The following is a 21,308-nucleotide window of genomic DNA, read 5'->3' on the forward strand; positions in this document are numbered from 1 at the left end:
GTGAAGTCGCGTTTCCTGTCAGCAGTTGGTGGAGATCAGATTCGCTTTTTCAGAAGAGCTGATTGTTCTCTTCAAATTTTATAATTATTACTTTCTGTTTACCTCACGAGAGAACACCAGTAATTAGCTATTTTACAAACTATGCCCACGACACCGTAAAAAGGTAAGGATTTGTTTGATTCATAATCTAGACGTCTGTTGGGTTGTTGTTGTTTTGTTGGTTAGCTTCGGTGGCTAGCTAACGTTAGTAGTTTCTAACGTCCGCTGAGGTTTTTTGTGTGAAGATGAGTCCGCTGCCTAATAGCACACAAGACCCATAACAACACATTTAAGTTAATTATAAATCCCTGTTTAATTAATGAGTATGACGAATAATGACAAATAGCGCTTTATGTTTATGTTGTCATTTAAGCGTTTGGACGGATGTCAGTCCTGTGGTTTTTAGATCAGATCACAAGACTTTTTGTAACCATTTTAAATAAATAATGTTATGAAATCTGGCTATTTACATATATTTTCCTCTGGCCTTAAAATTATTTGTACCCTCTGAAGCATGAACTAATAGTTTGCATAGGAAAAACTAAGTTTCTTTTTACTTCAGAACAACGCTGTAATTATTTTGAGCTTATATATATACATGTATGTGTGTATATATATATATATATATATATATATATATAGGGTGGGTGTTGTTAATAGAACTTTACAGTAAACAGTAAAGCTTTAGAATAAACTACACATTAAACATTACACCAACATAAGTTCTTTTGAAATGTAGGATAATTTGTTATGTGGTAATATTGAATAAATAGCATGTTTTAACTGTATTGTGTATAACTTTTCCTTTTAAAATGACTAACCTTCTAAAGTAAAGAATACAACAATTTCTCATTCTTATTTCACTAAATGCTGTTTGTGCACTATAATATATAGAAGAAATGCTGAATTTCTTAAAATGTCATGATGAGAACAGGCATGTTAAATTATGGGAATGTGTCAAAAGTAAGTAATGTCATGGTGGATTGGTTGTAACATCACATCCATAATGGTTCAAAAATTAATTTTTGTTGAACAAATTCCACCACACACATCAGAGGATTAAGCCACACTTGAAAATGATGTCAATATTAAATACTTAAAACATTTAGAAATGTTTTTATTGTGACTTAAGTCTCCAAAATTTAATTGTAATTTGAATCCCCCAAAACATTAATTAGCAAAGAAACATAACGTAAAAGTGACTGTTGTGTAAAAACAGTACAGTGGTTGTTAATTAATGACAGTATATCAGGTTATGAGTCTGCTAGTAGTTTTGAGGCACGACCAGCATCACATGCGTTGTGAAAAGTGTGTAAACACTACAGATTACTCACACACTGCACAGGATGTTAAATGTAGCAATGAACTTCCTTGTAAATGTTTACTAAAACTACTGGTTTATCTACTTATTAGTCACTTAACCTACATATTTCAAAGGTTAACATTTTGTGGTTTTAGAGACTTTTTAAGACCCTTGACTTTTAATTTTGTGCAGCAACAATGTTTTTTATTTACTACACTGACTTTTTTTTATCTATCTAGAGTAGAATATATGGTGCTTGGCACAATATGTAGGAATGGGAAACTAGCCAACGGGTTTATCAGAAGTCCTCAGCTATGCTATCTGCACAGTTATGGGTGAGGAACAAAGGGGTGGTCTCTGTCTCTCTGTATTTGTTGTTTTCTTTTAAGGGACTTGTTTAAATGGACGACTATCTTAGGAATTTCCTGACTTCCTGAGCTTAAAAAAATAAAAATAAAAAAAAACACACACACACACACACTGGGGCTGGGCCGAGGACAGAGGGAGTGGTGTTGTACACAAATGTCTGATTCATATCCCTTCTTAATGGTTGTCCAATAAGTTTTACATATTATGACACAAAGTAATAGTGGTACTTTTTTCATTTATGTTCTACTGGTGTGTATGCACACAATGAGCCAGCAGTGTGACAAACACCAGGCCCAGCCCCGTTTCTCCTGTGTGTTACACTTATGACATCCAGCTGAATTTCCCCAAGGCACTTCCCTGATCAACTGGAACAGAAGCCGTTGAATCACACCCTTCTCTCACTCTTGTGTGCTCACTCTCATCTACTGCCTTAATTTAATCTGCCACATTTCTTTTTGAGCGTCCGGCATAAACAATTATCATAAATGTGGTGTTGTGAATTACTACGTTAAAGGGTGTCTTTCGGAAAAGTTTATTGGTTTATTTTCTCCTTTTTTCCCTTTTATTTTTTACCACCAGTAATTATGTGCTTGTTTTACAGTACACATACTAGTTATTTGTATGTGACTAAGGGTGGTATTTATGCTTGCTATATACACTGCAAAATATACAGTAAAAAAGGCAGCTGTGGTTACCAGAATTATACAGTAAAAAATACGGTAACACCATTTTGGGTTTAACAGTTTTACCTTAAATTTTATAATGTTAATATACCAATTTATTGAAGTACTGAAATCAGTTTTGTATCTTTGTAATACACTGAGCTTTCACCAAAAGCAGGTGGTGATGAGAAAGTCACATGATGACACAAAGCCCATCACAAGCAGCTTTTAAATAATAAGGTACATAGATACATAGTCATTCACACAAGCACTAAACACCATCATGGTGAGACTCGTTAAACTGAAATATGCAATAAACATTAATTTAACAACATTTATATGTAATATACAACCATAATAAAAATATCAGGTAAAAAACACAGAGAATGTCCATCACCTGCTTTCAAATGGAGCAGCACTTAATAGACAGAGCTGTAGTTCGCTGACAAGCTACGCAATATCGCGTTCATAATCGCAGGTGAATCGCATGTGTTTATGAACGCGATATTGCGTAGCTTGTCAGCGAACTACAGCTCTGTCTATTAAGTGCTGCTCCATTTGAAAGCAGGTGATGGACATTCTCTGTGTTTCTTACCTGTTATTTTTATTATGGTTGTATTATGGTTGTATGGTTGCGAACTACAGCTCTGTCTATTAGAAATTAGAAAAAAAAAACTTTGTGTTTTTGGTCAATATTTTTTATTTTATTTAAAGTTCTTAGTTATTTAATTATTTGGCTACTTATAGTTAATTATTTCAGTTTTAGTTATTTTAGTGCATCAAGTTAAAGTAAAATGAAAATGATAAATGTTTGTTTCAAATGTCATTTCAGTCAATTTCTATTTTATTTAATTTTTATTTTTTAATGGTAAGTCTAACTATAATAACTGGTCACGGTTTTTCTACACAGTGATGTGAACAATCCTGACATTAGCTCTCTGTGGTGTTTTGGGAGCCAGTTCACCTTATATTACAAATATAGTCTGTTCCTCTCAAGGGGTTCAATTATGACACTTGGACTTGTCTTCAGAGGTGTTTTTTTTAAGGTTTCGCTCTTATTTTTACTTCCTGCAGGGGCCAGATGTATTAGATTGTCCAGGTGGAAATGAACATGCATGGTGCCAGTGGAGGCTGTGACCGATCCAGAGATCGACGTCGCTCCGGTGACCGCTCTCGGGACTCCTCACACGAGCGTGGAGAAGGCCAGCTTACACCCTGTATTCGCAACCTGACCTCACCCACACGCCAACACAACAGTGGTGAGAAAACAATTTTTATTGTTTAGGTCCGATGTGGCTCTTCATTTAAGTCCCATGGTTTGTCATCATCTTGTATACGTGTCATGTGTCCAGATCGTGAAGGCGGCTCATCACGGCCCAGCAGCCCCAGGCCTCAGAGGATCTCTCCCAGCAGCAGCAGCAGCAGTGGGGTGGCCAGCAGCCGCAACAGTAGCTTGTCCAGCTCGGAGGGAACATACAAGAGCATGGTCCCCGGTGAGATGGTCTTCATCTACGAGAACGTCAAAGATGGAGCCCGCAGCGTCCGCACATCAGAGAAGGTCACGCTTATTGTGGACAACACTCGCTTCGTTGTGGACCCCTCGATTTTCACCGCACAGCCCAACACCATGCTGGGCAGGTTAGGAGCAGACCAATCATCTTTCAAAGAGTTCTGTCTTGAAGGTGTCTGTTAAAAAAACATGTTCAGAAAATATTTGTGACCACATTTGTAGCGTTAATAATAATCTGCCAGGTTTTATATTTTAAAATGTGATCTCAATGCATGTACGACACCTTACTTCTGGTTTTAAAATCAAATGTTAGACTTTTTATTAAGGCCTGCACAAATAAAATCAATACTTTTTGCTCATTCAGAACAAACCTGTAGTTTCCAAAGAAAACTGCATGTTTAAATAAAAATAAAACATTTCAGTATGTATTGAAATCGATTTACATACAACATGTGTCAGTGCATGCAACAAATTAGGTTGATCGACATTGTATTTTGATGATAATAATCCTTCAAGAGTTTTCACATTAAAACATGCAGTGCTCACATTTATGTAAATAATTGTTGCTGCTTGCATATTTAGTTTGGGCCATATCACGATTCCTGTTTCTCCATTACCAAATTTAAAGGGGTAGATCTCTCAAAAACAAAATTCTGTCATCATTTACTCATGCTCATGTTGTTCCAAAACCATACGACATTAATCTTCAAAAGATAAATTAAGATGTTTCTGTCACCTCCTTTGGAAGTCCAAGTAACCAAAACTTAAAGGGATAGTTCCCCCAAAAATCTTAATTATGTAATATTTGTGTTTTAAGGATTAAGTCTTATGGGTTTAGAATTGATTATGTAATTTTCATTTATGGGTGAACTATCCTTTTAAGATCTCTCAAAATAATAATGGAGCCTTTTGTTACACACTTTAAGACTTTATTACCTTACATTTGATCAAACTGAATTTAAGACATTTTAAGATCATGCAAGAAAAAAGAATAAATGACATGAGGGAGAGCAGATGTTGACAGAACTAATCCAATAACCCATCTCAATTAGTTTTTTGTTTTTTTTTCTGTAGAATGTTTGGATCTGGACGAGAGCACAATTTCACGCGGCCCAATGAGAAAGGAGAGTATGAGGTGGCAGAGGGCATCAGCTCTACTGTATTTAGGGCCATACTGGTAGGTCACTGTCACTAAAAATCTCACCTTCACTGTCTCACTGCACACATTAAAGGATTCATTTATTTTTGTACGGTTCTCTAAGGTCCACTTATAATGTTTTCCAAGATATTTTACATTAAAAAACAAAACAAAAAAAAAGAATGGGAAATTAGAATGTAAAATTTTCTGTCCTGTTTTGACCCCCTCATCATGAAAACGCTGTTTGAAATGGTGTGTGGCGAATTTTAGACTTGAAAGTAAACACCCACTGGTATGATTGGCTAACATTGGTATGATTGCAGTTTTCCATAGATGGACGCCGCTGTGATTTAGGTTAAAAACGCATAAATACTCAGTTCATATCAAACAATCTGTAATAACAGAAAAGCAATAGTGACCACGGTTAGTAATAAAAAGAGTTACACTTGTGTGGCACGGCATTACTGTCAGATCATATATATTCGACACAGCATCGTCTTTTAGTTTCAAACATGCTGAAAATCTTTGTCACTTTGTGCCTTGTTTGTAAACAAAACCACAGTGAACACAGGATGAAGTTCTTACTGACTCTTTCTGGAACTTTGTTAAAAATAAAGTTCAGGCAGAAATGTAGACGCAGACCTTGATCTTCTGCAGAGGCTGTGTTTAGCCAAACTATTACGTAATAAAATGGCACATTCCACAACCTGTCACTTGGCTTCAATAGAAGATGTTTTAGACTACGAGAAAGTTCTCCGTTTTGAAACCTACAGGATGTCTTTATAATACAGGGATCTCCATGTTAAAAGTGCATATGCAAAATGCATATACAGAATGATTAATTTTATATATGATTCCTGTGCCATGTTCTACATGTGGTGCTTCTTGTCCCATGTGTAACCCACTTAAGAAGCTCAAGTCTATCACAAATCCTTAGCTTTGGTTTCAGGAAACATTAATTTGTTTCAAGGATATCCCAAATGGACTCATGTGTATGACAATGAATGGCAACATTTTAAACTTGTTAATTTGGAGACCGTGCACTGATAGATTTGCATGGGGAATATTAAAGTTTAAGACAGGTCTGTGTTTTAGTAACAAGCTTTCACTGTGGGCCGCTTCAGCTTGAGAACATCTCATAATGAGCTTTCAGCAACAGCTTTTAAATAATGCTGTTAAGTGCAGCATAAGTCTGTCATCAGCTTTGCTGTATATCCCGGTATAAATAATCCTTCACTTCAGTAAAATCTGATAAAATTAGATGAGTGCATTCAAACAATGATACTGACTAGTAATCCAGAGAGAGGATGTGTTGAGTGTGAGAGCTTAAACAGAGACGCATGCATTTGAAGGAACGATTTGAATGCAATACAGTAATTACTGTTTTTGTGGAAGAAGGAATGAGAGGGAGAAGCTACATCAGCTTTGTGAGATATTTGGCTCTAACGTGTCATGGATATATGGTCTACTTTTTACTGGGACTTTAAAATGTTTATACTGATAAGCTAAAAAATATTTTTATGTAATGGACAGTAACTGATAATGGCCAGTATTAAAGTTTCATGCTTCATTTTTGCATTAGTGCCAAAATAATACAAATTTGTAGTGCTGCAAGTGAACTTGGGCATCACAGCATAATATGTAAGGTATGAAAATTGGATATTAATTATTATATTTCCTAAAAGTTGTTTGTTGTTCAATTCTTAAGAGTTTTTAGAATTGAACCTGAAGTGAGTGAGTGATTGTTGTTTTGAGAGAGTGAATAATTTAATTTTAATGAAACTTAATTGTAGTGTTAAGTCTAAAATAAAATAATCAGCACTTGCACAGTGCAGTGCACATGGATATGGCCTACATCCATGTGTTTTTAAGTGGTGTAGCTTCTGTAATAGCATCTTTTGTGTTGTCTGTTCTGTCTCTAACTGGCAGGATTACTATAAATCTGGGATAATCCGCTGTCCTGATGGAATCTCCATTCCTGAGCTGAGGGAAGCGTGCGACTATCTGTGCATCTCTTTTGATTACAGTACTATCAAGTGCCGAGACCTGAGTGAGTAATTCCTGAAATGGCCTTCCTGATACACGAGATTCAAGTTGATGGAATAGTTCACCCGAAAATAAAAATGTTATGACCATTTACTAATTTTCAGACCAACCAAGATGAGTTTGTTTGTTCATTGAAACTGATTCTAGAAATTTAGCTTTTACATCACTGCTTCACAAATTAATCCTCTGCAGTGAATGGCAGTCCAAACCATCATTAGGGCATGTCAGAGGACTATTTTTCATTTTTAGTTGAACTATTCCTTTAATCTTCTATCAGTGAACATGTCAGAACTGTGATCTGATAACTGTAGTATTTTAACATTGTTTTCTGCCTCATTTCACAAAATGCCAGATTTGCCTGCTTCGGTTTTCCTCAGGTTTTCAATTATTGACCCAGTTTGTTTCTTAAGGTGCCCTGATGCATGAACTGTCCAACGACGGCGCTCGGCGGCAGTTTGAGTTCTATCTGGAGGAGATGGTGCTTCCTCTGATGGTGGCAAGCGCTCAGAACGGAGAGCGGGAGTGTCACATCGTAGTGCTCACAGACGATGACGTGGTGGACTGGGACGAGGAGTACCCACCTCAGATGGGAGAGGAGTATTCACAAAGTAATCACACACAACTTTCTGTAACATCTTAAAAACATTTTAGAAGTGTTTTTAGTGATGCACCGACATTTTTTTCACTGAAAATCACTGAATTAATCAAATTCATTTCATAATCAACACTCAAATAAAAACAAAATAATGATAAGAATGAAAACAAGGCTGTGAGAGCAAGAAGTACAGTGTCCAATCTAGGGATGTCAAATTTCGATTATTTCCATGATCGATCGTCGTTTAAATTAACGATCAATTAATCGATTAATCGTTAACCATAATACTGCAAAATGCGTCTATTGCAGGCACGCAGTCAGCGGTATGACAGGATGTGCAAAAGCCACACACACACACAAAACGGTGTAAATGGTTTTGTGGTGCTCGTTGTTGTATTTTAAAGCACAATTGCAATGTTTGCAATGTTTTCAACTGACATTATTGTATAAAATTATCCGAGATGTGGAGCGCGTGTGACTGCGCTGCACATTAAGTGAACTACATCGGCGCTGCTGCACCAAAACACAGTTGCTCACATTAATTTGATCCTGCTGGATTCTGTCCTAGAAAATGTCAGATTTTAAAAAATCCGGCATACAGCGCATAAGATCGTGACAGTGCATGCGTGCAGACGAGGATGAGCGAGCGCGGCTTTGGCTAGATTTATTTGGAGGTTATTGCTCATGTCTCGTTCGGCACAAATCGAAATGTTTCCATATTCGCAATGTATTTGAATGTTAAACTATTATTTATAATGTAAACTAGGCTTGTACTTAACACGCATTCGCATATAGACGGAAAAGATGATCCTCTTCATATGAGCAAAAACGTCCTTGGCATAACAGCAGAGTGGCCCGGTATACTACGGTCTATTTAAACTGACCAGTGTAACCTTTTAATGTTTAGTTGACATTTTATTTTGATAATGAACAGACTGCGATGTAAGTTTGAATCGCTAGAATATACGTGTGCAGCAGGCTCCGGGGCGATCGAAACAGCTGAGACATTAAAAAAATATATATATTTTCCGCAAAAGTGTTTACTTTCATTTGTGCACACTCACAATAAAAACAGAAGATTTGTGCTCTTGTAAAATAAAGCAAACAAACAGAATGCGTTGTCATCCTTTTTTTTTTTTTTGTGAACTTATGGAGCGCCCACACTTCTGTTTTAAATCCGTTAATCTTAATTAGCCTATTTAAGTCGGATATATTTCGCATAGCCTATTAAAAAAAAAAAAAAAAAAAAAAACATGAAAACAAATTGTTATTTTTATTTTGGGCCTATTACTTAGTAGGCTATAAATTTTCCTTAAAGCATCCCATTTTGTCCCAGGGCTTAGAACCTGTGCCCTAGTCAGGTCCATGCAGAAACTTGTGAACGATGCTCGGCGTCACCGTTTAGTGACAGCAGTGAATGCTCCAGGAATGTGTCGGTCACAGCGCCTATTAATCGCTGTTTTGAATCCAGCAATTATTTATTTAGAAATGATAAGATCTGATTATTTATATTTATTAGAGGAATAATAGGTTAACTGGAAAATGTTAGATTGCGACCATGCTTTTGGACCCCATAGTCTTCATTTACGCGGCTTTGTTCTGGTTTGCCGGTTGGTCACGAATTTCCACAAATTCAGTATATTTAGGCATCGTTTCTTTTCCTAAATCTTCATAGTCTAACCCTCTAATTTCCCAGGTTTATTTTATTATCTTTCGCTTTTAATAACTGTTTTCGCATCTCTTACTCTGGTAAACATGGGAAGGGAAATTAAAGATTTCATGAATTAAGAATTCGTTCGATTTATTAATTTGTTCCCTTATTTCACTTAAATCATGGGTTATTTAGGGAACAAAATTAATGAAACATGGACAATTGCCACATTAATAATTCGTAGGAATGAATTAACAAGTTGTAGGAATGAATAGACTACCTGTCCTGTCACTGTGTCCCGCAGCCCTGCAAAGCGCACGATATAAAACAGTTATCTGATGAAATGATTAGTAACTACATTTCTATTGCATTTAATGTTGAAGAACTTTTATGTTGTTTCTATTTTAATGTACTTTAAAGTTTAAAATCACATTAAAAGCTTAATTTGTACATTGTGAATGAATGATGATGCTTTTATATATCGTCACCGTCACTCACAGCCGCTCGCACGTGTTGAGTGCGCACGAGCCGCACGCAGCCCAACATTGAATCGGTTAACCGACCATCGATAGCCTTAATCGATTGCATCTCTTATCGACAATTAATCGATCATCGATTAATCGTTGACATCCCTAGTCCAATCAACTGTACTGTCAAAAGTATGCAATCTAGCACCTTCGTGTTAAATTCAGTTTGCCATCTAACCTCATTAAGGCCTGTTGGATCCAGGTGTGTGACAAATAATGTTAAGTGAAATTTTCTTGATGCATCAACAGAAAAAAAAACATGGATTGGGATTTAAGAATTCATATTGGTTCATCAAAATGAAGATTGATAGAAATTGAGAGATTGATATTGTCAACCTATTCCTAGTGTCCACATAGCTCACATTTTTACCTGTTGTTGTCTAACATGCCATTTCAGCCCTCCAAAACCATTTCAGGAGAATACTTTTGTTTGCTGAAATTTCAGTGCATCTCTAGTGTCTTTGTCTTTGTGGTTACAGCAAATATATTAAAACAATTATGTTTTTTCCCCCTTTTAGTTATATACAGTACAAAACTGTATCGTTTCTTCAAGTACATTGAAAACCGTGACGTAGCCAAATCGGTTTTAAAAGAGCGAGGACTTAAGAAAATTAGACTTGGTATCGAAGGTAAGAATTCTTTGTCTTGCATGCTGCCTTTACAACATTATACGCATTTATTCGAACATGCAATCTAATTTTAATCATTCAAAGGGATAGTTCATGCAATAATTGCTTCAGTTCTCTGAAGAAGCAATGAATCAAATATGGCAGCAGATATCAGGCTTGACATTTGGTCCGACAAATCTGAAAACCAAAGATGATTGTTACTGTCTTCGAATCTGATGTGATGTTGATATATCTACAAAGTAGGATGGCCGGAATGCAATTAAAGCCAATGAGATGCACACAAATCTAATAAAATGAAATGTGAAATTACTTTACACAGTATTTATTCAAAATTCACTACACCATTTGAAAACACATTGAGAAAGCAGAGTCATTAGAACTGGGTCTAGACATAATGGCCAAATATTGGCTGATATATCAGTCTTCCTCCAGTCGAAAGGTGCCATATTTGATTTGAAAGCTACAAAAAATTGCAAGAGTTTACATGATATTATGTAAATATAATGATAGATTTTGAGTATCAAATCTGCATCTGTAGGTTATCCAACATACAAAGAGAAAGTGAAAAAGCGTCCAGGCGGTAGGCCTGAAGTTATCTACAACTACGTCCAAAGACCCTTCATCCGCATGTCCTGGGAGAAGGAGGAAGGCAAGAGTCGACACGTGGACTTCCAGTGCGTGAAGAGCAAGTCTATCACGAATCTGGCAGCAGCCGCGGCAGACATTCCCCAGGACCAGCTTGTGGTAATGCATCCCGGACCACAAGTGGATGAACTGGACATTCTCCCCAACCACCCTCCTCCTGGCCCTCACTACAGCAACAACGAGCCTGACCCCGACGTCCCCTCGCCTGCCGTCTGAGAGCAGACGCCCCTTCACTGCATGCTGCAGCATGAACCAGAGTGACACTATAACCAGATTGCCTTCTGCACCTCCTCCACAGCCTTAGAGCCTCAACTGTCTAGTTACTGTATTTAAAAAAAACAAAAACATCATGGACTTGGGATACTGGCTTGGGCAGTGCTCTCGTGTTTCGTATTCACTGTTCTCTCTCTTTTTTTATTTTATTTACTTGACCAAAGGAAATTTATTTTTGTTTGTTTGAAATGAAGTTAGCAACCTCACTTATTTTGGGCCTACAGTATTATATAAATATTATGACTATTGTTATTTTCCATTTTATTATATTTTACTTTTAATTTGGGTTTGGTGCCACTTTTTTTTTTTTTTTTTTTTTTTTTTTTTTTTTTGGGAAAGCTCTCCCCTTGATCTCCTCAGAACTCTTGTGTCTCCTCAGGAGGTCCATTTGTCTGGTGAACGAATGGTGTGTTTTTCTTGGATCTACATTAATTTATCTGCTTAAGGTCCATCTGTTCAAATGCTTGAAAATCATTGTATTAATAAAGGTATATAATATAATGTACAGTGTTTGACATGAAGAGTAATTTTTGGTTGCTTTTGGTGTTTTGTTGATGGCAAAAATTTAAATATGATCAAAATCGTACCGTTACAGAATAGATGCAGAGAACCTGAGAAACAAAATACACTGTAATACAATGAGCTAGAGCTATTTTACTTTGCAATCAAGTTTAGGAATACTTGGTATTCAGTTTAAAAGCAGATCTTAATGTAAAGAAATATATGCATATTTTATATGTTTGCAGAGAATGTAATGTCTAAACCAATTCATTGTTTGGATGCTGATCTAAAAATTTCAGAAAATGCTGATCTACTTAGATTTTCATGCACAGCATTCTTTAGGGCAGGGATAGGCAACTGCCTGGAGGGCCACTATCCTGCAGAGTTTAGCTTCAGCCCTCATATAAACTCACCTGCATGTATCTATCTAGTAATCCCGAAAACACTGATTGCCTTGTTCAGGTGTGTTTAATTAGGGTTGGAGCTAAACTCCCTCCAGGACCGGAGTTGCCTATCCCTGCTCTAGGGATTATTGAAAATGGTCCAAAAAAGAGAAAATATACAGCGAGTGGCTGTTCTGTGGGCAAAAATGCCTTGTTGATGTCAGAGGAGAATGGCCAGACTGGTTGGAGCTAATTGAAAGGCAACTGTCATTCAAATGACCACTTTTTTGCAAATGAGGTATGCAGAATGACATCTCTGAATGCACAACATAATGAACCATGAAGGAGATGGGCTACAGCACCAGAAGACCACACTGAGTGCCCCTCCTGTCACCTAAGAACAGGAAACAGGCTACAATTCACATGGATCACCAAAATTTGATTAGTAAAAATATGCAGAAACGCACAAAAAAGATCAGAAATGCTGAGGTGGTGGATATTTATATAAATCTGTAAGCTCAACAGGATTTGTTACATTTAGTTGTTTGGCATTAAGTGCTCTATTCTGTAGACTGAAACGATATCCTTAGTTATTGTACAAGCAATGATAATGGTGTGTCGCAAGATGCTGTGCGATTGAAGATCGTGTCCCAATCAGGTCCTATAAACCAGTTTTTGTCCTCAATTAAAGTAAAATGGTGACAATATCATCTATTTGACACCAAGTTTGCCGCACACGTTCTGAAAAGTTAAGGTGGGTGGCTGCAGTAGAGGTCACAAACCATGTAAACCAATGTAAACGAATGGGACTTAAGCCAAAAAAAAAAAAGAAATTAAATTATACTTAAAATCAACTTTTCCCAAAGATAGTTTCTATCATTTCAGATCTTTTTTATCACACCAAAATATGTTTAAATGTTTGGAGTCATGAGCATGAGACTGTGATTGGGTCTGGGGGAATTTGCGGGGAACTTTGATACCACCTCACGATCAGTACTGTGCAAACACGGGCTCCAAATGAATCACTACTATGCAAAATCTGTCTCAGAATCATGTCGTGTTTGCAAGATGACAGTGGCAACAATGGGATGTTTTGGCTTCACTTTTCATAGTAGAGGAAAGTGGAGATGTGTCATCCATCTTTTTTTTTTTTTTTTAAGTCTATGTTTGGCACATTTGAATATAAAGCTGTGGAATGAGGTTGAGGACCAATAAGAATTGGCTGTGGGTGCAGCTTCCTGAGTCACTGACAAAAACAAATGCAATGTCACCAAAAAGATGGAGATGGATTGTACACATGATGGGCGACGGTCTCACAGCGGCCAGGGCAGGTCACTGAAGTCCACGGGACCTCCCAGACCTGCATCCGCCTCCAGCAGGCTCATGATGATCGCCATGGCAGCCTCATCACTGCTGGAGCCCGGCTCATCCATGAGGTCTCCGATACCGATGTGGGAGTTATCACCTACGGATCAGAGACAGTATTGTGAACCATTTCAAAAGCAACACAGACAAATCAGATTATAAACTTACTTAGAATCGAGCTGTTAGAGTAAGGATATCCTGTGTTGTCCTGAGCCGACACCATCCCTGCTGAAGGGATGTCTGGAGTTCCACCATTTGAAATCTAAGCAGTTAGAAAAAATGTAATCAGATGCTATTACAATTAGTATTAACACATAAATGTAGCATTACGTGAATTTTTTGTACATGAACCTTAAGGCATACTCCATCCAAAAATGAATTCTCACATCATTTACTCACCCTCATGTTACTATGACTTTTGTTCTTAAGATGAACACAAATTTTATTTTTTATATTAACCGGAAAGTTTCAAAAGCGCTTCAAAAACAGCCAAGTGAACTTGAAGGTAACTTCATATGTGGATGAATCAGTTTCTCCTAAATATCTAATTTGTATTTATCTGAAGAAAAAAAAAAACATCTGAGATGTAAATTTGTGTTGGCAGATGTAAAAAATAATATATATATATTATTATTATTATTATTAAATTTAGTAAAATAATGTCAGTTATTTTTATTTTTTTTACAAAAATAAATAAATAATAATAATAGTTTTAAGGCCCTTGTATGTGTTTTTATAATTTTAATCATTATCAAAAAAAGCATGTCTAATTAAACGAAATTACGAAACGTACAATTTAACAACATTTCAACACAAAAGTTACCTTCCTGCCCTCCAGCGAGGATGTGTCAGGAGGGGGTGTGCTGTTGGTGATGTTGAGGGGACTTGAGCCACAACTAGAGGGGGATGAGCCTCTTATCCTGTCAATCATATCAGTGAAAGGTAAAACCAGCGGCAAGGTCATCAAGATCATGACTCAAACGCAGGTTATTCTGCATTTTATAAACTGATCAGCATACCTTTGTATCTCCATCACTTCCTCAGCGATCATGCGGCCGATCTTTCCTGCTCCGGGTCTCGTGCCTCCAGGGATTCCAGGGACAGTCTTCCCTGAGCCTGCAGCAGAACAACAGGAAAGGTTCATCACAAAGTTTCTGAAAGGTCTCTAATACTCACCAAGGCTGCATTTACAGTAAAAACAATAACACTGTCAAACATGATTGCAATTTAAAATAACTTGTTGGCTGTGATATTGAACTGAAAAATGACTTGTCGCAACTTTTTGTGCCTGGTTAGGCCATGCTTTAACATTCACTTGTGTTTTGTTCTGTAAGGTGTCAAGATTAAATGAGATCTGCCTACCATCACCAGCTGTAAGGACGCTGTGCATACTCTGGAGTGAGGCAGTGAGCTGAAGATAACCAGGCTCTGCTCCATCAAGAGAACTGTCTCTGAAAACACAGCCATTTCAAGTTAGTAAGCTAAACATATGGCAATCCCATCACTGCAGATTTTGTTCACTCACGAGACGACTGTATTAGTCGAGACAATGTACTCTACTTCTTTGGTCCAAGGGTTCATGAAACTGAACCAGCGACTTCTTAAAGTTATAAAAGAGCCATCTTTAATCTTGAACTTGTAACAGCTGGTGTTGATCTTCTCTCTCATCTGCAGCACTGCAAACAGAGACATTCAGATCGCGAGGTCAGCACCAGAGATCTGGCCATGCTGCACTTCATGGAGAGCATCGCTCTACTATTACCCTGTCTATGGCATTCAGTGAGATGTCCGATGTCATCCTGATGGAAATACTCATAGAACGACGTGCCCAGCAGCTCTTGAGGTAGATAGGCTAGAATGGCTGTGGCCCTAAAATGAAACAGAGGCATCGGTCAAATACAGAAGAACGAAAGTGTTTTTACAGTGCTTGCAAGCAGGTAGCTCTCTAATGCTCAATATAAAGTATACGTTTTGTAGATAATCTCAGCCCTGAAGGGTGTCCATAATGACAGCATCAAAACAATCGAAAGTTGTTAATTTTCAGTGAGAGTTAGCAAGATCTAACACTCTGCTTTTTCTGAGTTTTCTAATCTTTTCTTTAAGGCTTTTTAAACTTTTTGCATGTATTCAAAATGGTATTGTGCACAGTAAAATAAGGCACTTTTATCGAAACATTGTAAACCGACAGAAACAGCAGAATTCTCTTTGGTGTCATATAGAGTTCAAGAGCTGGGTTCCAGAATCAAAAACTCCAATTATTAAATTAAATTAATTTTAAATGATAACTCGACCTTTTAAAGACAGACCTGTTGTGATCTCTGATGTTGTCAATCAATAGTATATGCTTTTGTCGATAATCTACATTACCCATTATGCACCAGAGAGTCACGCCATGCAAATTACTGCCAAAATAGTTCCCCGTAAAAAATTTTTTTGCTTCAAATGAAATGTTCTACTTTTCTTTCTACTGCTCTCTTTCTTACAATCGACTGCAAGCTCACATTTAGATCTGCCTCTCTTTTTGATTGCAATGTTTCTCAAACAAAGAAGTCCCCATTATTCTTTTTTTTTTCTGGATAAGCAAAAACAGTATGTTTAGCAGTAGACTTTAAGACCACATACGTAAACATTAAGACTCCACAGGTGCCGCTGACATATAAAAACCAAGCAGTGTTTTTGCCATTGTATTTTTAGGTGCACTATGTGCCCTATATTTCTAGCCAGACTGTGACATTATGTCTGTCTGCACCATGGCTGTATTTGTATTATTGACTTGCATTGTGCTCGCAAAACCAAATAAGCTGCCATGATAACTTAAAGATTGGTCATACAGTCAGCATAGACACCAAACGTTTAATCCAAGTCAGTTTATCCATCAGTAGACAAAACAAACCTCTACCAACCAATAATCAATTTTACCTAACAGTTTGCTTACACTTACACTAATTTAATTAAGAGTCTGGAAAATGATACCATATTATTCAAGTATGTCACATTTTGTAGTGCACTGGCATTGTTTAAGGTTACTGAGCAAGTTAAGGTGTGCTCACATTCACCATTGCTATGAGAAGGAAAGCAAAATATCCAAAGCTATTCTTGGCAGCTTACTAACAAACCAACCAACCATTAAAAAAAAAAAAAAAAAAAAAAAACGCTTTCCAAACAGCCTCTTAATGGAAAATGTAGTAATTTCAATAAGTGGTGGTGAGTAAACACTTCCAGAATGAGTGCCACTCCCACCGAGGGTCTTTAGTTTTGCTTGTTAAATTAAAAATCTCATCCACATATAGAGGTCACTTTTGAACCAAGAGTCTTGCTATTGGTTGGCGCTGTGAGTTTAGTGCTGATTCCCATTGAAAAGGCCTGGATCTAGTTTGCAAAATGGTAAATGTGACCACACTTTCAAACTGAAACTGCATTTCAAGGCACCCGATGGCCACCACTTGCCTTTGGTCCACAAAGACAAACTTCCCATCGATGGCATGGCGTGAGACATACTCTGTGGGCTTCACCCGGATGTCTGCATTTATGGGTTGTGGGATAATATGAGGATGTAATCGGCCAATGGCCACTAAGCAGCTGAGATTACAGCCTTCATTATCAGGCTCATTGTCTTCATCTAAGCCCATCTTTGTGGGCGGCCAGCTCTTCAGATAGCCAGTGCTGTGGATGGTGCAGAAGCTCTTGGGATCGGCTGCAGGGAGAAGAAATCAGAAGTTATAGCAATGAAACACTGTCTTTGAATATTGAACAATATGTAAAGTAAATTAAAGAACTGATTTACCTTTCTTTTTGGAGCAAGTTGATGGGAAATCTTTGTCTTCCATTTTGACAAGGGGTCTGTTGCACTTCATTCTGCAGAAGAAGGAGCGTCGGGCCCCCGAGCACAGTCTGGAGGGACTAGGGGCAATGTCTGTCCTTACTGGGAGCCCAGCTGAGAAAATAACAATGTATTGTAAGATAAGTTCAAAAACTAATACAACCAATGAAATTTAAGTGAATAAAGGCTGGTATTCACTACTTTTTGCCCCAAGATTTTTTGCCCATTTTGCAGTCTGGACGAGTCAGAGCCAGTCTGCAGATTTTAGATAGAGTGGATAGATTTCACATTAAATCATATACTGTATTGTATGATGGAAACATTTTAGATTTGTTTAACTATGATTCCATCCAGTCAGAGGATGTCAGACATACTTGATAATATGAGCTGATTTTAGAACACAAATTGTTTTCATTTGTCATGTGTCTCTAAGCAACAACTGACATGTTTCTGCATGAGTTTGTTATGTTTGGAATGACTTGCAAATCTGGTAGTGTGAGATCCTCAGTCATTTAGTGCATGATGCCCAGCATTTACAAAGTCAGCAGTATGAATAATGCAAAAAAAAGCTAGACTTTTAAAATGGAAAAATATAAAAATCATACAGTGTATTCCAACCTTTAAAGTTTTTCTGCATAATGGTGTATTTATTAGCACGTGCTAACTTACTTTTAGCATCGATGAGTCTTTCACGTGGGGCTGTGTCGGAAGATGATAGCTGCTCTTTGACTTTTGCAATGTCTTTAGGATGTAAATAATCAAACAAACTCTGGCCAATCAGGTCATTCTGTGAGACAAAGAGAGCAGGCGATATAGTGAGTCACTTCAGTCTGATGATCCGTATAAGCCGATTGGTGAATCATAGTAGCATTAGAAGGCCTTACCTGACGGTAATTTAAATTTTTATAGACAGACTCTGACACAAAAAGGATCTTTCCCCGATCACAGCCCACAATGAACAGAAAACCGTCAGCAGCCTGAGATGGAAAATGAATCACCAGTGAGTCACAGCCAGGGTTTGTCACTCAGCAATAACACAAAAAGATTCATTTCTGTAGGTCACCTACCCTTAATATTAAGTGCTTCAGCTCATCTTCTGATAAGAAGGCTGGCTTGTAGTTAGCTTCAGTATAAGGGTTTGCAGCACCTTAACAAGACAGTATAAAATAAGCATTTGTACAAGTAATCAACGAACTTCTTGCGAGTACTTGTGAACCAATTATTCAAATAGACAAAACATAATGTGAAGTACATGAATCACTTGCTGTAGGAACCAATGAAATATGCTTTCACGCTAAATCCTTCCTAGATTTCGCTGTTACAACAGAATGCATTGGGTGGCAATGTTTATATGTGACATTCATGTAATGGTACGCTTTTGGAAAAGGAAAAATGATATCATATCATCACAAAACGTTTTCATTCCCAAGTGTGTTCACTTTGCGAAACTTTTGTGAAACTTTGTGTTTGTTCGCAAAACTTTTGCATTCTCTCATAAAAGTACTGCATATTGCAAAATACAGTTATTATTAAAAACTCCATTTATATTATTTCAATCACTAGTTTTGTGTTTGCTCAGGGAGCAAATGCAAAAGCATTGAAAGTTTTGTTTTCTTCACCATGTCCACAGATTGTTAAATTAAACTGTTTTGCTTCCATTATTGGTGATATAATTGTTTGAGATGTACATGTCATACTTTTTTATGTACAGGTACAGTATTCAACTACAAAATAACTTGAGTGCACATCTCTAGTATAAATGGTATGACATTAAAAAGCTCTGCTGAGAATGAAAGTGTGAATCTCACCTCGAAGTGTTTTCATATGCTGGACCGCCATGCGCAGCACCGTGAGTTTGTCCAGCTTGCGGGACATGGCATTGCAGGTAGGCACTAATGAAGCCAGCTGATCAATAAAGATATTCATCTTGTCTCTTCGTCTCTTTTCTATCTGACTGTGAGCCTCCCTGTTGATGACCAAGAGTCCCAAATAATGATACACTTGGAAGAAAATGCATAGGATCAACAACAGCATATATAAATGCTCTGGATTACAGCACCTTGCATTCTTAATCTGCTGATCGAACCTGTTGAGAGAAAAAAACAGTTTAACGTCTGAGAGATAATTAATCATTTAGCCCAAGTATGAACACCAGATAATCAGATACAGTCACAGGTGGAATAACTAATAACCATTTAATATGTAACACTGTAGATTAGGGAACACATATTCACTGTTAATTAAGAGTTTTCCCTCAATAAACAACTAATTTGCTGCTCATTAATAGTTTTTAAGGTAGTTGTTAAGTTTAGGTATTTGATCGAGTTAAATGATCTAGAATATGCACATGCAGAATAAGGCATTAATTTGTGCTTTAAAGTACTAATAAACAGCCAAAATGCTAGTAATATGCATGCTAATAAGCAGCTAGGTAATAGTGAGAATTGGCCCTTAAAAATAAAGTTTTTCCATTTAATCTTGAAAATGTATCATACACACAGTGGAGTTAAAAAATCTGTGAACCCTCCAGAATTGTATATACAGTATTGTTCAAAATAATAGCAGTACAATGTGACTAACCAGAATAATCAAGGTTTTTCGTATATTTTTTTATTGCTACGTGGCAAACAAGTTACCAGTAGGTTCAGTAGATTCTCAGAAAACAAATGAGACCCAGCATTCATGATATGCACGCTCTTAAGGCTGTGCAATTGGGCAATTAGTTGAATTAGTTGAAAGGGGTGTGTTCAAAAAAATAGCAGTGTGGCATTCAATCACTGAGGTCATCAATTTTGTGAAGAAACAAGTGTGAATCAGGTGGCCCCTATTTAAGGATGAAGCCAACACTTGTTGAACATGCATTTGAAAGCTGAGGAAAATGGGTCGTTCAAGACATTGTTCAGAAGAACAGCGTACTTTGATTAAAAAGTTGATTAGAGAGGGGAAAACCTATAAAGAGGTGCAAAAAATGATAGGCTGTTCAGCTAAAATGATCTCCAATGCCTTAAAATGGAGAGCAAAACCAGAGAGACGTGGAAGAAAACGGAAGACAACCATCAAAATGGATAGAAGAATAACCAGAATGGCAAAGGCTCAGCCAATGATCACCTCCAGGATGATCAAAGACAGTCTGGAGTTACCTGTAAGTACTGTGACAGTTAGAAGACGTCTGTGTGAAGCTAATCTATTTTCAAGAATCCCCCGCAAAGTCCCTCTGTTAAAAAAAAGGCATGTGCAGAAGAGGTTACAATTTGCCAAAGAACACATCAACTGGCCTAAAGAGAAATGGAGGAACATTTTGTGGACTGATGAGAGTAAAATTGTTCTTTTTGGGTCCAAGGGCCACAGGCAGTTTGTGAGACGACCCCCAAACTCTGAATTCAAGCCACAGTACACAGTGAAGACAGTGAAGCATGGAGGTGCAAGCATCATGATATGGGCATGTTTCTCCTACTATGGTGTTGGGCCTATTTATCGCATACCAGGGATCATGGATCAGTTTGCATATGTTAAAATACTTGAAGAGGTCATGTTGCCCTATGCTGAAGAGGACATGCCCTTGAAATGGTTGTTTCAACAAGACAATGACCCAAAACACACTAGTAAACGGGCAAAGTCTTGGTTCCAAACCAACAAAATTAATGTTATGGAGTGGCCAGCCCAATCTCCAGACCTTAATCCAATTGAGAACTTGTGGGGTGATATCAAAAATGCTGTTTCTGAAGCAAAACCAAGAAATGTGAATGAATTGTGGAATGTTGTTAAAGAATCATGGAGTGGAATAACAGCTGAGAGGTGCCACAAGTTGGTTGACTCCATGCCACACAGATGTCAAGCAGTTTTAAAAAACTG

At 37.4% G+C, this 21,308-nt stretch overlaps 2 protein-coding genes across 5 annotated transcripts in view; one reads left to right on the forward strand and one right to left on the reverse strand.

Moving 5' to 3' along the window:
- LOC113051766 (BTB/POZ domain-containing protein 10) lies at window positions 1-11,892 on the forward strand. The gene is made up of 8 exons (XM_026215821.1): window positions 1-163; window positions 3,448-3,632; window positions 3,726-4,011; window positions 4,958-5,060; window positions 6,951-7,071; window positions 7,478-7,675; window positions 10,359-10,469; window positions 11,008-11,892. The coding sequence occupies exons 2-8, from the start codon at window positions 3,479-3,481 to the stop codon at window positions 11,328-11,330; spliced, it is 1,296 nt and encodes a 431-aa protein (XP_026071606.1). The 5' UTR covers window positions 1-163; window positions 3,448-3,478; the 3' UTR covers window positions 11,331-11,892.
- Window positions 11,686-21,308, reverse strand: part of LOC113051765 (aryl hydrocarbon receptor nuclear translocator-like protein 1) — a 26,971-nt gene continuing 17,348 nt past the window's right edge. For 3 of the 4 annotated variants that reach the window (XM_026215819.1, XM_026215817.1, XM_026215816.1), the window contains 14 exons: window positions 19,516-19,542; window positions 19,265-19,422; window positions 18,524-18,603; window positions 18,341-18,433; window positions 18,126-18,243; window positions 17,421-17,570; window positions 17,084-17,330; window positions 15,399-15,505; window positions 15,162-15,312; window positions 14,999-15,087; window positions 14,656-14,752; window positions 14,460-14,556; window positions 13,805-13,898; window positions 11,686-13,736 (listed from right to left, as the gene is read on the reverse strand). In XM_026215819.1, coding sequence (XP_026071604.1) covers window positions 13,585-13,736; window positions 13,805-13,898; window positions 14,460-14,556; window positions 14,656-14,752; window positions 14,999-15,087; window positions 15,162-15,312; window positions 15,399-15,505; window positions 17,084-17,330; window positions 17,421-17,570; window positions 18,126-18,243; window positions 18,341-18,433; window positions 18,524-18,603; window positions 19,265-19,422; window positions 19,516-19,542 — 1,660 coding nt within the window. In that variant the 3' untranslated portion in view covers window positions 11,686-13,584. Of the gene's footprint in view, window positions 13,737-13,804; window positions 13,899-14,459; window positions 14,557-14,655; window positions 14,753-14,998; window positions 15,088-15,161; window positions 15,313-15,398; window positions 15,506-17,083; window positions 17,331-17,420; window positions 17,571-17,657; window positions 17,712-18,125; window positions 18,244-18,340; window positions 18,434-18,523; window positions 18,604-19,264; window positions 19,423-19,515; window positions 19,543-21,308 lie in introns of those variants that run through there. The other variant, XM_026215820.1, reaches the window with a different exon arrangement.

Source organism: Carassius auratus, chromosome 32 (assembly GCF_003368295.1).
Source record: "Carassius auratus strain Wakin chromosome 32, ASM336829v1, whole genome shotgun sequence".
NCBI classification, from domain to species: domain Eukaryota; kingdom Metazoa; phylum Chordata; class Actinopteri; order Cypriniformes; family Cyprinidae; genus Carassius; species Carassius auratus.

Excerpts from the sequence above, each read along its gene's own strand:
- LOC113051766 (XM_026215821.1), top strand. The coding sequence starts at position 3,479 with ATGAACATGCATGGTGCCAGTGGAGGCTGTGACCGATCCAGAGATCGA. Across the intron at positions 5,061-6,950 it reads CTGTATTTAGGGCCATACTG|GATTACTATAAATCTGGGAT; the intron begins GTAGGTCACTGT and ends TCTAACTGGCAG. Across the intron at positions 7,072-7,477 it reads TATCAAGTGCCGAGACCTGA|GTGCCCTGATGCATGAACTG; the intron begins GTGAGTAATTCC and ends TTGTTTCTTAAG.